We start from the raw sequence: 20,648 nt of genomic DNA, 5'->3' as shown, positions 1-20,648 counted from the left end.
GAGTCTCATCCAGGCAGCAACTTTTTTTATTAACATACGTCGTTTTGACACTTCCTTGCAAAGACCGCGGTGAGGAATGTTCATTATGGAAAATAAATTAATTTGGAGCTGTTTGCTGTTTCCCAGTGCTCTGCATTGCACGGGAAGCAAGTGCATTCACTAAGGACTATGAACGAGGTCTGATCGGTGCAAATGTGCAGCGAGCTCTTTGAAGACTACGTGTCCCATAGTTTGCGCATTGCAAAATAAGTTTGTTGGCGATTTCTTATCCACGTTCATCTTTTTCAACATGAATATCTCCGCTGTATGTTTCACACTTCGCCAATCTCTACAAACTGTTTAGATCTGACGATCATAACTCCGCCTCGCCAAGCGGACTGTCCGCCGCGCTGCCGTCACCACTAAAACAATCAGACTGCCGCTTCGTTGCTACGAATTCAAGCCTTTTTTTTCTTTTGAGCTTCTCTTTCTGCCCATCTGCAGCCTGTGATATCACTGTCGCGGCGGGTACGACCGTTGGCAGTAGCAGTCTCCAGTGCACGGTACTCTTGTGCTGGGGAACACGCTAGGCGTACTTCAGGCTCGTACGCTCGATCGTTCGGTGCAAAACTTACGTCTGCCTGAGCGCGTACAGCCTGGGGCAGGGCATAACTTGAGATGAATAATCAACAATTTTTATTTTCTTTTTCACAAATTCTTGCCCTAAATGCACCTCGCAGTTTGGAATCAAGCGCGGCCGGTGTCACGTCTCTGCAGTCTCGGGCGCGTCGAGCAGGCACCTTCAGCCAGCTCCATCAATCCGGTGACGCCCTGTCGTCACGTGCACCCCGAAAGCCAATGGAATTGCAAATGCCACTTTTCCTGTTTTGGTATTTTTTATGCAACCAATGGGCGAACATAAACAGCAGAGGCTACAATTTCAAGACAAGGCCACTCTTTTAAATGAGACCAAGATGGCTACGGTGCCGCGCACAAAATGGGAGCTACGCCTCGTGGAAAATGGTTGTTTCAGGGGCCGTTTTCGGCCCAAATTCAAGTGGCATCGTTTATATATATTGGCATTGTGACTAAAATACCGAATCTAAAGATGAAAAACTTAGCAGATAAGTAGATAAAGCGCTACTGATTTCGCAAATCACAATTTCTAAAAAGTGATTTTTTCGATATTTTTTTGTCTGAGGGACCAGTGTTTCCCCTTAAAGCAAGAAATGTTATGTGGCTCTGAAAATTTAGGTAATCATTGCCAGTCTGTCAAAAGTGTAGAGGCTAGCGGTTCTGCTTCTGAGCGACTTCGTGCGGCTTGTAATGCGTTTCCAGTTTTCCGAATAGTATCTTGATGGCAAGAATACTTTTTGTGCTACCCTCTCCAATGGGAAGGACCTCCACTAATGCTAAATCAGCATACTCAGTGACTTGGAAGCAAACCCCTCTTGGCTCTACACTTCTGAGAAAGGCTGAATATTCTGGTTCACACTGTGGGATGCCTAGTGCCACAATGGAGGGTCTCTTCGGATGAACCGGGAAAGTGTGACACTAACCGTGGCCAAATGGCGGCTACAGAGGTGCATTGAAGCAAGTTATTGCTTTCACAGCATTGCATCAAAGCTTTTGAAATGGGGATATTTGCTGCCCATGGCGAAGACAAGTTATGTGTAGCTTTAGAGGGAAATGCTACTCGAAAACATTTAAAAAAAAATATTGATGCTAGGTGAATGAAAATTACTTCACTTTATGTTTTTAGTTATAAGATAGCTTGATGCCTTCATATTCTAAATGCCATGCATATGTGAAAATCAGTGCATGTTCTGTAGCTGCTGTACATAGCAGCAAGCACGATAGGGCGGTGTCAGCTAGTTCTTCTTGTCCCCAACACTCCACTGAGTGCAAATAAGCAACATAGCAACATTCCTTTGGCATGCAATTTTGAATTCTACACATCCTAAAGGTTAGGCATGCCAAAGTTGGTGTCGAATAATTCACCGCAACCACTGCCTTGACGTTCACGTCGAAACTCTCCCTCGGGCTGGCTTAAGGGTATCGTCCACTGGGGCTGCACACCGTGACGAGTACGACTATACGTGGGACACGCTACACTGCTGCAGCGCAGCTCCGGAAACGGCGAGAGCCCTTTTTGCTTCTTGGCAAACTCTGAAACGGAAAGTTGGCACCGTCCGTATGCTGCCCTGTCCAGCAGTGCCTTCGCGGCACTGATCTCTCCGATTAAGATACTCGCCGTCTCCTTAATGTTCGTCTCCATTCTGGCAGATCCTCATCTTCATTGGCGAAATCATCTAAGCTGTCAATGAAACTTGTACACCCGACCGGCTCCGAGCCGTCGAAAGTGTTGCCTCCGCTGAGGTTAGGGATGCCTCCACAGTATGCCGCTTCACTTCGCCGGCGGCTTCCTTTCAATGCCGAAAATCAAATTTCCTCTCAGCTTCTATCGCAACGAGGAGCACGAAGATGTGTGAAATATTGTAAACATGCCGAAAGAGAACTAGCAAGGAAGGGAAACCATCAAAAATTTCGCCAAGTCAGGAAAAACATATTCTGCAATGCATTTTAATTTTAAGCTGGCGCACAGGAAGTATGTTATTCATGCATATTTTTTTTTTGTGCTGAGCGTGGGCCGAGGCGATGCGCAATATATCACTTTGACGGCAGTGCATGGCTGAGCTGCCACAATAGAAGGCCCAATACACGCTTGAGTGGGGTACTCAACGAAATATGCGGAAGTGCTGCATAGGAGTAGTACGCTAGAAAAAGCGGGAATGATTGCGCCAGTTCCGGCCAGCACGTAAGCTATCGGCGAGCTGAGCTACAGCTGAGGTTCGTTGTGACACTCCAGTGGTTGACCGCTCAAGTCTTCGCAATCTCGCCGCAAGTTCCGCGCTTCGTACGTGCGAACTCAGTACCGGCATCGCATTCCGCGCTTACGCCGGGGTGAAACTCTTGTTGGGCCAGAATGGACTTTGCGCCAACCACTCAGTGCGCCAGTTCCACTGTACAGTAGTACGCGGCGGCAGCTTGAACTCAAAGTATACCGTGATCTGGGATTCAATTTGCACTTTAAATTGAATCCGCGGTGTCATCGCGCAGCGTGGCTGATGTTCCCTGGATATCTAACAAGTTTGGCACTGGCTGTAACTCGACTGTCCCGACTGCATTCTTGTGGCTGACGTCTGGTTTTTGTTCCTCACTCGTTTCTTACAGCTTCCAAAGGCTCATTGTATGCATGGTTACAATTTACTGTTTTCCGGCATCTCGATCACAAGTGAAAACTGCATAAAGCGGTGCATCGAAAAACAGAGCTTGAATGGGAACTCATATGAAGCGGCAGCCCCGGCAGGAGCGCAAAACAGCAAGAAAAAGAAGTGACAAGCCGATCAAGCAATAGGAGATGTGGAATGGCACACTTGAAGCGCGCCGCGCGAGAGGTAATCGGAGACCATAAACGGTGTTCGGAAAACCGGCGTACGCAGCAGTCTGCTTGAGCGAAGCCAGTTTACAAAGAAAGCAGTTTTAAACCAAGCCCAAGATGGCGGCGATCGCCGGCTGCAACATGGCTGCAACGCCCCCCGCGCTGTGTGCGAGAATTTCGAACACTATTCCTCTTTTCGAGGGGCATTTTGTGGCTGCCGTCACGTTTCAAAAGCAGACTTTATCGCATTTTTTTAAATTTAATTCAGCGTTAATAATTTGAGTGCAGGTGCTCGAAAGGAGAAACGTTCCGAAAATTAGTTTTTCTCAATCGTTTTTTGGCCATTTTTGACTGTTCTATGTATGACTAGCGTATCCCCTTAATTCTACGGCTGTTATCTTTAAAAATTTTCGCAAAGAGCACACTAAGAGAAGCATGCTCTCCCTCGAGACCGGCCGTGACCTAGGGTGCCTCGCATCGAGGCGCCCTATATACGCCCGAATTTTGACCAATGAAAACAGTCGTTTTTTGATACATGGGCCCTATAGGAAATTTTGCAGCTGATAGTATCAAACAGCTCTGCTGAGGCTGGCATCAGTGCGCTTTTAATTTTCAGTACATTTTTGACTTTTTTACCGGCCATTAACACTAATAAACAGCCTTTTACTATTGTAAATTGCAGAATATGATTAATAAATAGCTTTTTGTTTAGAATTATTCGTCTATGGTCATTATCATTACCAGCTACATTTTGAGCCTCTTCACGTCATGGAATTTGACCTGAAATAATCGGAAAACCTGGAAAAGTCTGGGATTTTGAAAAGTGGTTTGCTAGACTCTCTGATTTGGGGTCTTGCTACAGTGAGATGGAATAAAAACCAACAAAGCTGGTCTTGTCAAAAGCAGCTACACTGCTCATTTTGATTGTTTTGGGACAATTATATCAAAAGTGTAGAGTCCAGCGGTTCGGCTTCTGAGCCACTTCGTGCGGCTTGTAATGCGTTTCCAGTTTTCCGAATCTCTTGATTTTTTTGTGCTACCCTCTCCAATGGGAAGGACCTGACTTCTGACAAAGGCTGAACATTCCTGTTGACAATGGGGAGGCATTCAGTTTTTATTGCAATGTTTCCAGTCTCTCATGTGGTGCTTCCGATTGTTTGGATGGCATTTGGGAGCTGTGGTGAGTGATATGGGACAGCCTGCACATTAATGTAGATTACCGTGTGCAGGGATAAATGGATACAGAAGCTTATTCATAAATGTCTGTATTGGTCAATGAAAACTTTGCTTTCTTTTATTTTGTAGGACATAATACCTGTGCTGTTGCTTGAACGGTACCAGACCATGACAGATCCTGCACTGGCTCAAAATTTGGACTCTGAAATTGGACGCCACTGTGCTCATAGCCTCCCTGCTGTGGCACTCACTCTGGGTCGACAGTACTGGCCCTGCCTGCGCAAAACATACCGTTGCTTGGTCTCAGATGTCCAGGTGTGTGCAAAACTTACCATTGCTCGGTGTCAGATGAACAAGTCTGTAGCTGGTATTACAACAGTCGTCTACTTGTGTGCAGAGCCAAAATTATTTAACTTCTTTTGTTCTTGGTTTCTACAGAAGAAATGTTAAAATTGCAATATTTTCTTTCTCATCATTGTGAGGCTGCAAACAGTTTGCCAACATATACAGCTCTGGCACATCAGCCATGAGGCTCTTGGCCTGGTTTTCAAGCTGATAGAGGCTGTGTTGAACAGCATCAAGGCAGCCATGAAGCAGACCACGATTTACAATTATTTCAACAGTAAATAAATATAAAAAAGTTATGAGGTGTGGTCAGTGTAGTGGTTCACCAAGGAAATGTAATATGTAAATGACAGCTATAATAACGCTTTTTCGACATGGTGTACCCATCTTTTTGCGTATTTTAGACATAGGCGCAGTGATTAGGGTGCTCGAATACTGCGCCCAAGGACGCGGGATCGAATCCTAGCCTCGGCGGCAGCTTTTCTGTGGTGACCACTTTTCGGTGGAGGTGAAAAGCTAGTCTTCAGAGTGCTGTGCGATGTCAGTGCAAGTTGGAATCCCACGTGGTAGAAATTTCTGGAGTCCTCCACTACAGCATCTCTCATAGCTGAGTTGCTTTGGGACTCCATAAACTAAACTAGAAAATGTAAACTATGTACCTTGCTTATAAAGAACCTCTTATAATAAGGCAAACTGCTCCCCAGTGCATGTCTCTTATAAAGGGGTTCAACATTACAAGGTAGTCGAACCCGGATATATCGAATTTTGGTTATATTGAACTCGTGGAATATCCCCTTGAAAATTCCATGTAAAACTATAGGAAAGCCGCATCATATATCGAACTCAATTTCACCGGTCGTTCGATATATCGAACTTCGCATTACACACTGGAAAGTGTGCCTTCCCCAAAGGTGATCGCATCACCCTTGGCCGTTTGCCGCGTGACGTTTTCAAGCCACACTCGAAAGGAATGAGAGGGGACAGTTTGATGACAGCTGGTCTGGGCAGCACCGCGCCAATTCCCCAAAGGCGTGCGCATCTGCAGTTATCGTTTCTCGCCAGCACATGACGTTTGCAAGCCATGTGTGTGGGTGTGCGCATTCTTTTGCCGAGCTATCTCTCTCCTTAAACACGCGCTACACATGCGCCAAGCCAGCTCAGCCCGTTTTCAGACAGACGTCGGACGCTTTCTCCAGCGTGTGTGGCGCTCTCTCTTTCTCCCTTTTTTCTTTAGCGAGTCATTCATTCTTGTTGTGCTGTTCGCACAGCGTAGAGTAAGACATGGAGGCTGCGAACGGCAGGTTTTTTTTTTTTTTTTTCCGGGAGTCGTTCATTCTTGCATGTATGAATCAATGTAAGCACGCGGTCAGCTGCTGCAGTCATGACGCCCGCTCCATGCGCGGCATGATAAATGAGACCAGGCTTGTGCAATCGAGCCATCACAGGCACTCTGCCAAGTTCACTCCCCACCACAGCAGGAGCTATCAAAAGATAAACGCGCCCTGACATTATCGACGCTGCCAAGAAATGAGCTGTGGATGAGACGACCCAAATGGAGTGACGCGCGCCATCCACATGCAAGCGAAAATGCTGCCGCGGCGACACAGAAACCTTGTTTTGAGCTGCCGTGGTGGCTCGAGCGGCGAGAGGGACGCAGTTCCAACAAGTGTGTCGCTGCTGCTCGTCGCTGGGATCGCCCGCTCAATTGCTTGCATGTGAGCGAGCTGGCCTTAACGCTTTTTTTTTTTTCAAATTCACTGGTGCAAAAGTGGAGGGTGGGTTTATTACGCGACAAATACAGTATCGTTTATTCGCATCGTAAGTGCCGTCACAAGCTGATTTTTGTATATCGAATTATCGATATATCACTATTTCGCGATCCCCTTAGAGTTTGATATATCTGGGTTCGACTGTATTTGCTTGTAGGTGATCTCTTGCCATTGTCTAGCTGAATCTTGGACCTTTCTTTTCCATGATCCTTTCGCCGTAGCAAATCTTGCAAGTTATCCTTTTTTAAATGCAAAATTGTCTCGTGAAAGCTTGGTGTGACTTGTTTGGTTCATCTTTGCTGCCGTGCCTTATGTAGGAAAGACCAAAGCTTTGGTGGGGGCTGAGTGTAAGTTGTGCCTTGCTACAGGGCAGTTGTCTACATTAAGGTGTTTTTTTCCCCCCCGTCTGTGCAGTGGAAAGTGCGCCACATCGTGGCTTCTTGTCTGCATGAGCTGGCTACTATCCTGGGCCCAGAGATAGCGTCGGAGGACCTGGTGCCCAGTTTTGAAGGTTTTGTGCGCGACGTGGACGAGGTGCGAGTGGGGTTGCTGGAGCGGCTTGCACTATTCTTGCGAGGTCTGAGCAAAGCAGATCAGCAACGGCTATTGCCACTTCTGGCCGACTTTCTTTGCATGGATAACCCCCGCAACTGGCGTTTTCGTCACACTCTTGCTCGGTACGTTGATTTTTGGACATGCTATGTTGGACAGTCTGCAGCCAGTTCTGCACCTGTCTGCAAAATTTCAGTTTTAAGTTCAGTATTTCAGTAATTTAGTGGCTCAGTGTCAGCGGCTTAGACAGGAGGGCTGGCGGTGGCTATATATGTGCAATATAGATGGCAGCATTGTACTCATTGATGGCGAACTCAAATTTTGTGGCAGTGCACTTCAAAGTGGTACACGGGAAAGTTTCGTTTTCGCAACGGGAGGTGGTGCGCTGCTGTACTTTCAGTGTGACTGCAAACGCTTGCCTGGCTGGGATCTCTCTATTTATTTGCACCTGGAACTGTTTCGTGCCCATGGAAATGGTGTAGGAGAAAACGTGCAGCATCCACAATACTGTACAGTAGAGAGATAACTTAAAACTTAGTTACACTCACCTCCCATAGGACTGTAAAGTCATGCCACTTATGTGGTCACGCAAAGCGAAATGCCGGTTATATTGCGGTTTTGAAATTCACTTTGCGAGATCTCTCAACAGCAAATGCACTTCTCTGCACTGCATTGGCTTCCCTGCGTGGCATAGCAAATCTCTCCATGTGTTTAGGGCTTGATAAAAGTGTGCGCTTGTTTCCTCTCTGAGTCTCCACATGTTGCTCCCAATACGTATTTCTATGTCGTGTGCTGCTGCAAGAGTGCACTAAACAGTAAATGAGGATTCCTTTGACTGCCTCACCGCCAGTCTTGTTTTCAGACTAAAGGTCTCGGAAAGTCTCAAATTTTTTTGTGAGAATGAAAATAACTAAGGGTGCTTTTGCATACAGCGTGCAGCGAGGCTTTGGAGGTAGCACGGCCACCTTCGCGGAACTGGGCATGCATTGATAACAAGCGCATACACAGTTCCGCGGAGGCGGGCACTGTTATTTGTGCACAGTATGCTAAATCTAATCTATGTGTGCAGTGGACTTGATGGATTTCTTGCTGGTAGGAAGAGTAGTGTGACATATGTATATTTTTGTATATGTATATTTTTGTCTCTGGTTTTTACTCTATTTGACATGGGGAAAATCTGTAAAAGAAAAAAGTGGCAGATAAAAAGATGACAACTTCACTGTATGAACCATTCTTATGGCTAAATTTTAAAGCAACTGCAGGCTTCTAACCTTTGTTATGCCAGGCTTTCTGCAAGTTTATAACAGTGGTTCGTATAAAAATTTGTGGTGTCAAAACTTCTTACGCTAGGGAAACTCTCTTCCTCAATTCCTATGCTCATGACTAGTGAGGGGAAAAAAAAAAAAAAAACCAGCTCCGCCCTCTTCTTTTTCAGTGTGTTTTTGTAGCTGTGCTTTGTAGTTCTAGGCTACCTGCGTTGATATTCTATTCAGTTCAATAATAATGCTCTCCCAGTGGTCACCACATTTTGTGAGAAAGATTTCAGTTTTTGTTCTTATTTTGCAGGCAGTTGAAGGAGATCGCTACACTGTATGGGCCACTGGATGTCCATCAGTACCTAGTCCCCATTGTGTCTGAACTGCTTGTGGACAAAGTGGCAGAAGTGCGTCACATGGCTGTTAAAGCAGTAAGCCCCTTGTTGTTTCATTCATTTTAATGTGGCGGAATTGGTGGGTCCGAATTGGTCAAGAGAGCTGTTTTGGAGTCGCGATGTCGCACATCCTGTGGACCATTCGGGGTTTGGCTGGGGCCATGGAGAGCTCTACCATGTTGCACTCATCTACTGTACAGTAAAACATGAGCTCATAGTGCGGGAGTTGATTTACTTTAGAATTCCAGGCGTTGGTGGACCAATTATGCGCGGGAATGCAGCCGTGTTTTATTGGCGTGTGCATTAATCACCCTTGCTTACTATGCAGCGGATTGACTTGAGTGATTTGCAAATGACATATGTAGGGACAAAATTGTTACAGGCAGATAAAGCGTGTGAAATAGTCTTGCTTTGTACACTTAGTTTCAGTGTTGAGGTACGACAGATATGCAATCGGAAAGTATTGTTGAAAATGAGATGGAAATTGGATCAGTCGAAATTTTAAAAAGTAATAGCTGAAGACAGATTAGGGTGCTGGAGACAGCATAGGAAAGCTGTACACAAGAGCATGTTGTTTACAATGTCCTCCTGAGTGGGATAATGAAGTAAATTAAAGCAGTGCCAGCGGCTATTTTTGCCTAAAATCTGTTGGAAGCATGACTAACACAGCAATACAGTGCAATCCACTTATAACGATATTGAGAAAACGGGAAAATCCGATCGTTATAACCGATTATCGTTATATCTGGACCGGCAAAAAAAAAAAGTAAAAAAAAAAAAAACAACAAGAGGGCGCACATACATTTGCCCGTGCATGCAGACTTACCTACTTGCCAGCGACGATTCAATCGGATAAAACAAAGCTAGTCACTAAAGAACACTCAACACTTTATTGCTGTACTATATATAAAGGGAATAAATAACTTAATCTCGCTTAAAGAAGTCTGAAATCCGCGCTTGCTTGAGCGGCAGCTGACGCTTGATAATTTCAGTCTGCATAGTCTCCAGCTGTTGCGCGTACATGTGCGGCAGTCCTGTAGCATGGATGAAGCCTATCAGCGACTGGATGGACTGTACGGCACTTCGTGACGACAATGGAGCTGGCGTAGTGGTGTCACTGCCATCGTTGTCCATGGTGCCGTCATCGTCGTCACTATTTTCACCATCGCTCGATGCCGCTTTTTGTCGCTGCTCCTCGGCAATGGCCTCATCGGTAAATTCCTCACACGAAGCAGCAGCGCAGTCAGCGTTTAAAAAGTCGTCCAAGAGCGCTCCGCCGGCATTGTCGGAAGATGCAACATGATCCCATAGTGCACACACATCGGCATTTTCGGGGAGCAAGTCATCTGTATCTGTCCCTTCTGAGACCGCACAGTCGTGGCGCACGAAGCCTGCTTTTCTAAAGCAGTTCTGGATTGTGGACTGCTTCACTTCGTACCACGCACCATACACAAACCGCACCGCTTCGATCAAGCTCACCTTCAGGTGAGCAGGCCCTGAAGCATCCTCTGGTGATCCCAAACTGTCTATTTTTAAGATCAGCCATTCGAGCATACGACGTCTATAGAGGGCCTTGAAATTGGCAATTACGCCTGCGTCCATGGGCTGCAGACCTGCCGTGGTGTTCGGGGGCAGGAAGAGCAACTCGACAGACGTCAGCTTCACGCTGACGCTGTGTGCTGTGCAATTGTCGAGGACTAGAACCACTTTCCTCTTTTGCTCCATTAGGCCGTCAAATTCAAGCAGCCATTCCTGAAACAGGTCGCGAGTCATCCACGCTTTCTTGTTATTCCGATAGCGGACCGGAATGTGTTGGTTCCTGAAGCAGTGGGGCTTCTTCGATTTCCCAATCACAAAAGGCTTCAGACGCTCGCTACCGTCCATGCTGGCGCACAAAAACACAGTCACTCGGACCTTGCTGTGCTTCCCACCGCTGCACGGATCTCCTTCGAGAGCGTGCGTCCTTGAAGGCAGCATTTCGTAGAAAAGCGCTGTCTCGTCCCCATTGAAAATGTCCTTCTGTTCATAGCGCTCCAACAGCTCGGGCAGTTTCGTCGCCAGCCACTCGTCTTTCGCCGACACGTCCAGCGAGGCAGCCTCCCCGACCACGTTTCTATAAACAATGCCGTGGCGATCTTTGAATCTTTGGATCCATCCTCCGCCGGGCTCGAAGTTTTCTCGTCCCAGAAGAAAAGTGAATTTCTTCGCCTTTGCACAAAGAATCGGTCCTGTGATGGGAACATTCTGGTTGCGAGCGTTCAGAAACCACTGGTAGAGAGACTCTTCCACATCACTGTACAAAGGGTCTCTAACCCTCTTTCGCTGGTCGTCGTGGCCGCTGGAGCCGGCTTTCTCGAGGACATCTGCAGCCTTGATTATGGTTGAAACCGTCGACTGCGAAAGCCCATACTTTTTAGTGAGGCTTCCCACCTTGAAGCCCTGCCGAAAATCTTGGTGAATTTGGTGCTTCACCTCGAGAGAGATTGCCTTCCGCTTAGTCGGTGCCATCTTCCACGTACAACGGCCAAGGACGCGCTCCCCTTCTCCCCACCTTCTCTCTTCAGCGATTGCGATGATGATGGCGCTCGCTTCCAAAGGCCGTACGCATCGCCTCCTTGCGGATTTCTCCACAACGGTCTATTTGCGGCACTTTTCGCGTCATTCTAATCAAATAATCTTATTTTTCGCAAATATTTATACGAAATTTGCTAGTAAATATTTTCCAGGCGGTCAAAATTCTATCGTTGTATCAATATATCGCCGATAATCGTATCGTTATATGTGGTTTATTTTTACATAGGGGCAATGGGAAAATTGATAAATCTAAATTATTTGATCGTTATAACCGATATATCGTTATATCTGGTATCGTTATAAGTGGATTACACTGTACATATTAGAGTGCAGCTCTTTGGCGCCGTTCCTGCGTTTCGAGTCATCGGCCTCGTAATCAGCTCCGCCCCCTTCTTCCTCTGTGGCACTAATAATGGCTTAGTCACAAACCAGTACTAAGTAAGGATTAACTACTACTAGTAGACTACTAGTACTACTCCCAATTAGTCGTCATAACTAAATAGTCATGAGTAATGGGAGATAACTGACTCTTATCTCATGGTGATGTCTTCGGCCGGGACGTCACGACCGGATGCGACGTCATCATGTCACGTCCGGCCATGTCTATCAACTGGAACTAATAATGACGTCTCATCCAATCATGACTGGTGGTGACATCACCAGGGCATTCACGCATATACTATGTGTGAAAAATTAAACGTAATTGTGCATACATGTGTTGCTCGAAATCTTTGTCTCAATCTATCGAAAAGGTGAAACAGCTGATGAGCTGTGCTCAGATTTTGCATTAGGAAGCAATGTTACCGTTAAGAAATTTTTATAATTTAGTTGCTTCCTGCTTATTTTTGGTTCGTTACACTCATTCCGCAGCATGTGCATGCAGCATATGCATACAAATTAGCAAACATTCAATTGCTATACCAGCTGTTAAGCTATGAAGTGAAACTGCCGCCAGCAAGGGCGCGGAAAGGGCATGGGCTCTTGGCAACGGGTCACGAAGCTCTGGTCGTGTGTAGTTAGCAATGCAACTGCAGTTTAGTTTGCTGTGTAAAATGGGCTAACTGCTTTTAGGATGCTTCACTGCACAGTCCATGCAGTCTGGCATTGCAGCGAAGCATGCAGTGCTGTGAATTCTAAAATTTTTGGTATGCAGTAGAACCCCGCTATAGTAAACTCGGATATAGTGAAAACTCTAATATAGTAAAGTGAAACTGAAGTCCCACTTCATCTTCCATAGACATTTGTCCCCCTTTATAGTAAATATGTTTTTGGTAAAAATTGGCTATAGCGAAATGTGCTTGGCTCTGGCGACGACTCCACGATATGACATCACCGCCCGTGCACTGCCTAGAAATGCGAGGCAGATTTTTTTTATTTTGAAAACAAAAATAACACAGTGTTCAAGTGGCTTTACCACTAGGCTTAGCAGCATCCAGGAGAAAACTACTTTATCAAGGCCTTGTAGCTGTGAGGGAAAGCAGCACACAGTGCGTAGGAAACAAAAAAAGTACCGTATTACTCTCATAATGATCGCGCTTTTTTTTAAAAAATACTGACGCAAATTTCGGGGTGCGATCATTACGCGGGGTAAATTTTCTACAAAAAATTTTTGAGCACCGAAAACGCAAACAAGTTGCAGGTCAGACGTCTTAGAACATATATCTCGATTACAACCAAAAATAAAAGTTGAGTAAGGCTTACCTTCGCAATAAACACGCACATTAAGCATCACATGGAATGCACAATGCCCATTTATTTTTTTCGTCAGTACTCTAATCAGTCTGAATCCTCGCCATTCTCGCTTTCACTGCTGCACGGCTCATCGGAAACGGCAGTGTCGTCGCTGGGAGCATCTTCACAATCCCACAGGAAGTCATCTTCTGTTCCATCCAAAGCGTTAGATATGCCTGTCTTCTTAAGGGGAGATGCGGGTCGAAAAATGCGGGTTTTTTCGAAAATGACTGATTTTTTGTTTTTACTTGTTTTGTCAAGTTTAGTATCTCTACTTTCATGAAAATAAAAATCAAAGCTGAGTTTAAACAGGAAATGGGCTGAAATTACGTTTAAAGAGCGCACGGTGGCAGTTAAATGACCGAAAGTATGCTATCTTCGAGCGTCCCGCGGTCGGCATAGCGCAGTTGATCGCCGTTGCGGATCACGTGAGGAGATCAGCCAAGCCGCATTCTCCCAATCACCACAGTTGCCCGGCGTCTAAAACGCAAGCAATAATAAAAAAAAGCATGCCTACGTCGCGTTTTTCAAGCGCTGCGACTGGTTTTTAAATCACGTGGTACGAATCAAGCCTCCCCATTGGCCGCCGCGCGCGCGCATGTGGCGAAGCCCACTTGCTGGCTCCATGCTACGTCGAGGTGCGTTTCCGAGTGACGATCGTTCGGCAACTTTATCTTCATCATGGATGAAGCACAATTGAACCAGCGCAGTCACCGAGGAGTGAAATACCGTTCTGTTCACAAATATAGAGGACGTTGGCGAAAATCGAAAGAGAAGGCTCGTCCAGTGACAACTCGACCTGTGGCAGTTAGGCCTAGTGGAACCGACGCCGATCCCTCCAGCGTTTCAGATGCCTCCGAGGAATTTGAAGCGGCGTTAGATTGTGTGAGTGCCTCGGAAAAAAAGATTTGGGCATTTCTAAGGTGAGGAAATAGCCTGCGATGTGGCGTCATCTGTAGTTACTGACTTGGCAGCGGTGAACGTTCTTGTGGGTGGCGCGATTTGCCCAAGCCAGCGTTCAGGACTTCCATTATTCGGGAACCGGCCGCAAAGCGCAGACTCGCTTCGTTTCTTGAACTACTCTGTGAGAACTCTGCCTGCCCGCAATGTGTGCTTTCCACAACATACTGATTGCGGCGAGTTATGGCGTGCAGGGATGCGAGCAGAGATTGACAGCGGGAGCTCGGATGAAAGCTTCGCCGTCAACGTCAAAGCTGCTGTGGCGGCCTGTTTTATAGGAATTGGATATGAGCAGCTAGTGCGATTTTCCTCAATTATTGGACTCCACAAGCCAATGCATCATAGCTTGGCACATCCAGAGAAATAACAATGCAGAAACAAATGTCCTTGAAGCTGACTGCGGAAGCGAACGCAAATCGCCGCACACTGAAGAAAAAAAGCGCATGTCGGAGTCCACTCGCAAGGGTCACGAGGGAGCGACATATGCTGCAGGAAGTTTCTAGTGCCAGTGGCTGCTTTAGGGACAATTTTCTTCTTTTGTTCCAAAGTTTGATCGGAATTAAAGCTCTCTTTTTTTAAATAAACATGCAATTTTAACTTCAAATGCATTTTTCTCAAAATGCAATTTTGGGCGATTTTCAGTATTTGCCCTTCATGTTTTTGGTACTTCTGATGCTCATATCTGAATGAAATTTTGCACACATTTTCTCTTAGGCATGAGGAGTGCCATTATCTCTTTCAAAAATAAATACTGATCAAATATTTACAAAAAAAAAATAATTACCACATGGTGGTGTCTTGACAATGTAGACTTGCCAGGTTCAAATTTTTCATGTCATTAGCATACTTAATATGTACTTTATTATTAGTTTTTGGCACTCTACAGTTTACATGGATCAAAATGAGCCATCAACGATGTGTGTTTATGGAAGTTTAGTATGACAAAGAAGGGGGGCAAAAGAGTGTATATTTTACACACTGTCACTAAACAGAACAAAAACTATGCAACTTACAATAAACCTAATTGCAGATTTGAAATCAGCATAAAAAACTGAATTATTAACCAGAGTTTCATAGCTCTAAGTCAAATATTAAAGAAAAAGTGTCTTCGAGTAGCATCTCCCCTTAAAACTCTTAGCCACTACCTCGTCGGGGATACTGCTCCACGCTTCTGTGATCCACGAGCACAGCATCTCCACGGATGGCCTTCTAATCTTTCCGCTCGGCGTCAAATCATGCTGGCCCATCGCCATCCACTCAGCATAAAGTCGTCGAACGTTGTCCTTGAACGGTTTGTTCAAAGACATGTCGAGAGGCTGCAGCAGTGAAGTCAGGCCGCCAGGAATGACTGCAATGTCCGTGCGCAGCTCTTTCAGCTTGGCACGCACGCTGTCCACAAGGTGACCTCTAAAACTGTCCCAAACCAGAAGCGAGGGAAGCAGAAATGCTCCTGGTCTTCTTCCCCAAACAGTCTTGATCCAGTCGACCATCAGGTCTGCAGTCATCCACCCTTTCATCTGTGCACGTATATGGATGCCACGGGGAAAGTTTCCCTTCGGAATAGTCTTCCGTTTGAAGATCACGTATGGTGGCAGCTTCTGCCCGTCAGCCGTCACAGCAAGCATGACTGTGCATCGCTGTTTTTCTGCGCCAGACGTCATCACGAGGACGCTCAGAGAGCACCCTTCTCGTTCACAGTTGTATTCCGGGGCATGTCGAACGTCAGTGGAGTTTGATCGGCGTTTCCAATTTGCGACATGAGGTAACCGCATTTTTCGCGAAGCCTAGTGACGAAGTGATGGAAGTCTATCACTTTGCTTTCATACGCGGCTGGGAGCCGCTGGCACAACGACGTCCGCCGCCTCAGGGAAAGTCCATTCCGTCGCATAAAGCGAGTCGTCCAACCGGAGCTAGCGCGGAAATCCTTTGCGGCGATTCCCAGCTTCCTGGCAGTTGTGCGCGCCTGCGTTTATCATTTCTAATGACACTGCACAACCATCCTTGCGCAGGTCCCTCACGTATTCTAGGACCGCCTCCTCAACAGGAGGGAACTTGCCCGTTTTGGGTCCACGGAAAGCCCGCCGTGTCTTGTTCGTAGCCATCAGCTTCTCGCGCTGCTTTTTCCAATAGCGTATCCTCATTTCGTCCACGCCGAAATGCCTACCAGCAGCGCGGTTGCCATGCTCCAGTGCATAGTCGACAGCCTTGAGCTTGAACGCGGCAGTGTAACTGGCATACCGCCCCATGGTGAAATGGCGTAAACTCGCACAAAAACACAAAGCACGCTACGACGCTGCCGAATTGCAAAATGGCGAACACCGCAAAGCATGGAATCATGGGAACTCCAACATTACTAGACTAGGTTGGGAACTCGTCGGAATGCATTCGCTGCGGGATGACTGCAGATCAACCACCAGGCGGCTCCATGTTCGGGGTGCGATCATTACGCGGGGAATTTAAAAAATGGAATTTTGACCTCAAAATTCAGGGGTGCGATCATTACGCGAGTGCGATCATTATGCGAGTAAATACGGTAAATGGAGGCGGGGTGGTCCATTCAGAAAGTAAAGGAAAGTAAAGTGCAGCAAGAACTAGGGAAGGGGAAGAAACTGGTGAACATTCACTGCACTGTGCAGCACGAAGCATGAGGCAGCGGAGGCAAAAGGTGGAGGTGCAGTGAAAGCGGTCTTACAGCACTTGGCATTTACATTTATTGCCTTTTAAGGGGGGACGCGACCTCTGAAAACCGAAAAATCGCGAAACAGTCTATTTTTGGAAGATTATATATTCCGGTAGTATGTCTTATAAACTACCATTTCTGTAATTATCAATGTCCAACTCGCCATAGAAATACTCGAAATTAATTATTCAACAAGTGTCTGCAGCCGCGGAGCACCGAGCAAGCGCCTAAAATTCTCAAACTTCGCGCGCGCCATTCCTCTCCCGTCGAACTGAGCACCGCCATCTTGGTTTTGTTTTGTTTGTGAATTTTTGCGCTTTCTTCTGCCACCCTCGGCGGCGGCGGCGACGGCGGCACGGTTGAAGTGTGGCTTGCTTCCGATTGGGAGTCTCTTGGCGGCTTTCAAGTTTCCCGCGCTTGAATTCAAGGCTGCGATTGGGCAAAGCGCGCGCTCCGCGAGAATGTGGGGGATCGGGCCCGGTCTCCGCCGGCTACCTCCCCACGTCGTCTGCTCCGGCCATGGCTCCGGCTCTTTGCTTGCTGTCGTTGCTGGCTGTCTTTGTACTTCGTGCGTTCTGTTCGCCTTTCGCCATATTTGCGTGCCCTCTGAATGGCTTCGTGCAATGTGTTAAACGTTGGTCGCTCACGATGCCTCGAGATGCGACACGCGTTCAGTGCAGACTTGGCTAGCTTTTTTTTTTTCTTTTCGTTTCGGCGCTTATGCCGCATAAGATAACCCGGGAAGTCGCTTGCCGCGTATGGGCCGCTCCTCGTTCCTCTGCCGAGATGCCGCGAGAGATAAACTGGGAAGCCGCTTGCTGCGTCTGCGCCGCCCATCATGCCTGGGGCGAAATGCCGCGGGGGAATTGGGAATGCCGATTGTCGCGGCTTGCAGAGCACAGGATCGACGGATCTCAGCATGTGGAAAGTGGTCCGCTGCACCAAGGCGTTCACTGTAGCCAATCGGCTAGTCGCATAGATGTTCGTTGTAGCCGAGACGGAGTGCCATAGCCCTAATGTATATTTTGATGGCCGCACCGGACTTGTTCGTGATAAGCAAGTGTTCGTCTTAAGTGGGGCCGTTATAAGTGGGCTCGACTAAATGAATAAATTTTTGAGTGCAAGGGAAGCCCATGTATTCAAAATATGTCTGGAATTTGTCATCATTGATTAATTTGATTAATCAACGTAGGTTTAATTGATAACAAAAAATCGAGTGCTATGCTATTTTTCAGCAAGAAAATTTAGAAAAAGGGCTTTGTCTTCCCTCGAGGAACCTATCTAAGAATCGGCATGACAAATTGCACAATGCCAGTGCCTTTCGCAATTTCTCCGGGCCTGATATAAAGGACCTATTCGAACCAATTTGATATGCTTCTGTAACTAGCATGCACAATTCTATGAAACTTGGTGGGTTTTCATTTGTTTCATTTCATTCATGATAACTTGCGAAACAAAAAAGTTATTGTTCTCTCAACCTTGAGCTGTTTTCTCAGAATCAATTTTTTGCACAGTGTGGCTGCTAGGGAAAGTCATCTCAAGAACCGCATATTGGATTTTCATGGTTTTTTTTTTGTTAACATACCTAAGTAAATTTCTGAGGGCAAGACAATTCGTTTTCTTCAAAATATTTCATGTGTAATTAGAGGCAGTCAATTAAAATATCGTTAAATCAGGTGTTAATTTTAACACTAAATTTGGGGCTGTACTAAAATTTTTCAGAGAGGAAATGTGGAAAAAGGGAATTGTCTTGCCCTGGGGAACTATCCAGGAATGACCATAACAAATTTCACACTGCTAGCACATTTTGCAAATTCTCCAGGCCTGCCCCTAGGGACCTATGCAAACTATCTTGATATACTCCTCTAACTTGAGAACCGATGAGCCCAGCTCCATGAAACTTGGTAGTTCTTCAAATGTGTGTACTATGAGCATACCCTGAAAATTTCATTCAGATATCTCAAGAAATAAAAAAGCTGGTGTTCAAGGGTAGCCTCCCCCCTTAAAAGACAAAAAAGTGATACCATGTTCATGTGAGGCTTTGACTTTCACATGAAATCGAACTTGGTTGCATTCATAGCCTCATTGTCCTCATTCTTAATAGGTATTTCTACAAGATGTACAAAATTTTTATAACAAAAAAATTGCACGGAGAGATGATGAAAATGAGATGGAAGGTATTTTTTTTTTATTAAGCTACAAGACGTTTTCAGTAAGTGCCTGTTTAACTACCAGGCAGCATCTTCAGTACCATATCACCAACTGATATAGTAATAAATATTTTTGCTAGTCCCAGTGACTTTACTATAAAGGGGTTTTACTGTATTTGGTAATTTATATTATTGCCTAGACAAACCAGGAGGACAAGCCAATTCACTTCCTTAACATCTTTTTTTTTTATTTGCTTGCTTATTGCGTTGCTTTTTTATCGGCTTGCGCCGCACAGGGTGTTCTCACAGGCACTGAACATTTCGCAATGGTCGCACATGCATGCATAGTCAAGTCCATTTACCCTTGCCATGTGAATTAAAGATTCTTGTCTACCATTTTGATAAAGGTCTCTAATTAGGTATGATGGGATGTTTTTTTTGCCGATTTTAAAGAAAATAGTTATATCCGGATCAGTTCAGTTCAGGCGTTCAGTCGTGTCCGACTCTTCGTGACCCTATGGACCATGTCACGCCACGCTTTCCGGTCTCTCACTATCTTCTTAACATCACATAGCTTCATCTGCAATGCCTCGAGAATGCCATCTAACCATCGCGTTCGCTGCCTACCCTTTCTCCGGCGACCCTCAACCTTTCCCAACATCAAATCTTTCTCCAGCGACTCCTCTCTTCTCATAAGATGACCAAAGTAGCTGAGCTTTAACTTTAGAATTTGACCCTGCAATGAGCAGTCAGGGTTTATGGTCGACAATATCGACTGATTTGATATTCTGGCAGTCCAAGGAACTCTCAAGAGTCTCCGCCAGCACCACAGTTCAAACGCGTCAATTCTTCGGCGGTCAGCCTTCTTCACAGTCCAGCTCTCGCATCCATACATCACAACTGGAAAGACCATAGCACGAGTTATACGGATCTTGGTTGGCAGACTAATGTCTGTGCTCTTTACTAGGCGGTCAAGGCTAACCATTGCTCTCTTTCCCAGAAGCAGGCGTCTCCTAATTTCATGGCTGCAGTCTCCTTCCGAGGTAATCTTGGCGCCCAAGAACAGAAAATCTGTCACAGCTTCCACTTCTTGTCCATTGATGCTCCAGGACTTGACAGGGCAAGACGCCATGATCTTCGTCTTTTTAATGTTCAGTTTAAGCCCAAACTTCTCACTCTCTTCTTGTACGTGCATCAGAAGTCTCTTGAGATCCAATTCACTTTCTGCCATTAAAGTGGTATCATCCGCATATTTAAGGTTGTTGTTACGTTTTCCAGCAATCTTCACTCCAGCTGAAGACTCGTCCAGACCGGCCTTCCTCATGATGCACTGTGCATATAGGTTAAATAGGCAGGGCGACAGTATGCAGCCTTGCCTCACCCCTTTCTCAATCGGAAACCAATCAGTAAGACCATGCCCAGTTCTGACTGTGGCCTTGCCCTTCATAAAGGTTCCTGAGGAGACAGATAAGGTGAATTGGAACTCCCATCTCTTGGAGAGCTTGCCACAATCTGCTGTGATCTACGCAGTCAAACGCTTTCGCATAATCAATAAAGCAGAAGTAAATGGGTTTCTGGAACTCTCTTGCTTTTTCCATGATCCAGCGAAGGTTGGCAATTCGGTCTCTAGTTCCTCTGC

The 20,648-nt window shown here is 46.1% G+C and overlaps 1 protein-coding gene across 3 annotated transcripts in view; it reads left to right on the top strand.

The window, feature by feature from the left end:
* Nucleotides 1–20,648, top strand: part of LOC146204042 (serine/threonine-protein phosphatase 4 regulatory subunit 1-like) — an 88,435-nt gene that overhangs the window by 47,166 nt on the left and 20,621 nt on the right. For all 3 annotated transcript variants that reach the window (XM_084589063.1, XM_084589064.1, XM_084589065.1), the window contains 3 exons: nucleotides 4,727–4,912; nucleotides 7,126–7,388; nucleotides 8,830–8,950. In XM_084589063.1, the coding sequence (XP_084445189.1) occupies nucleotides 4,727–4,912; nucleotides 7,126–7,388; nucleotides 8,830–8,950 (570 nt within the window). The remainder of the gene's footprint in view (nucleotides 1–4,726; nucleotides 4,913–7,125; nucleotides 7,389–8,829; nucleotides 8,951–20,648) is intronic.

The sequence above is a fragment of the Amblyomma maculatum genome, chromosome 1 (assembly GCF_055883805.1).
Source record: "Amblyomma maculatum isolate TAMU_Amacu chromosome 1, ASM5588380v1, whole genome shotgun sequence".
In the NCBI taxonomy this organism is placed as follows: Eukaryota; Metazoa; Arthropoda; class Arachnida; order Ixodida; family Ixodidae; genus Amblyomma; species Amblyomma maculatum.
This window is presented reverse-complemented; position numbering and strand designations above follow the sequence as displayed.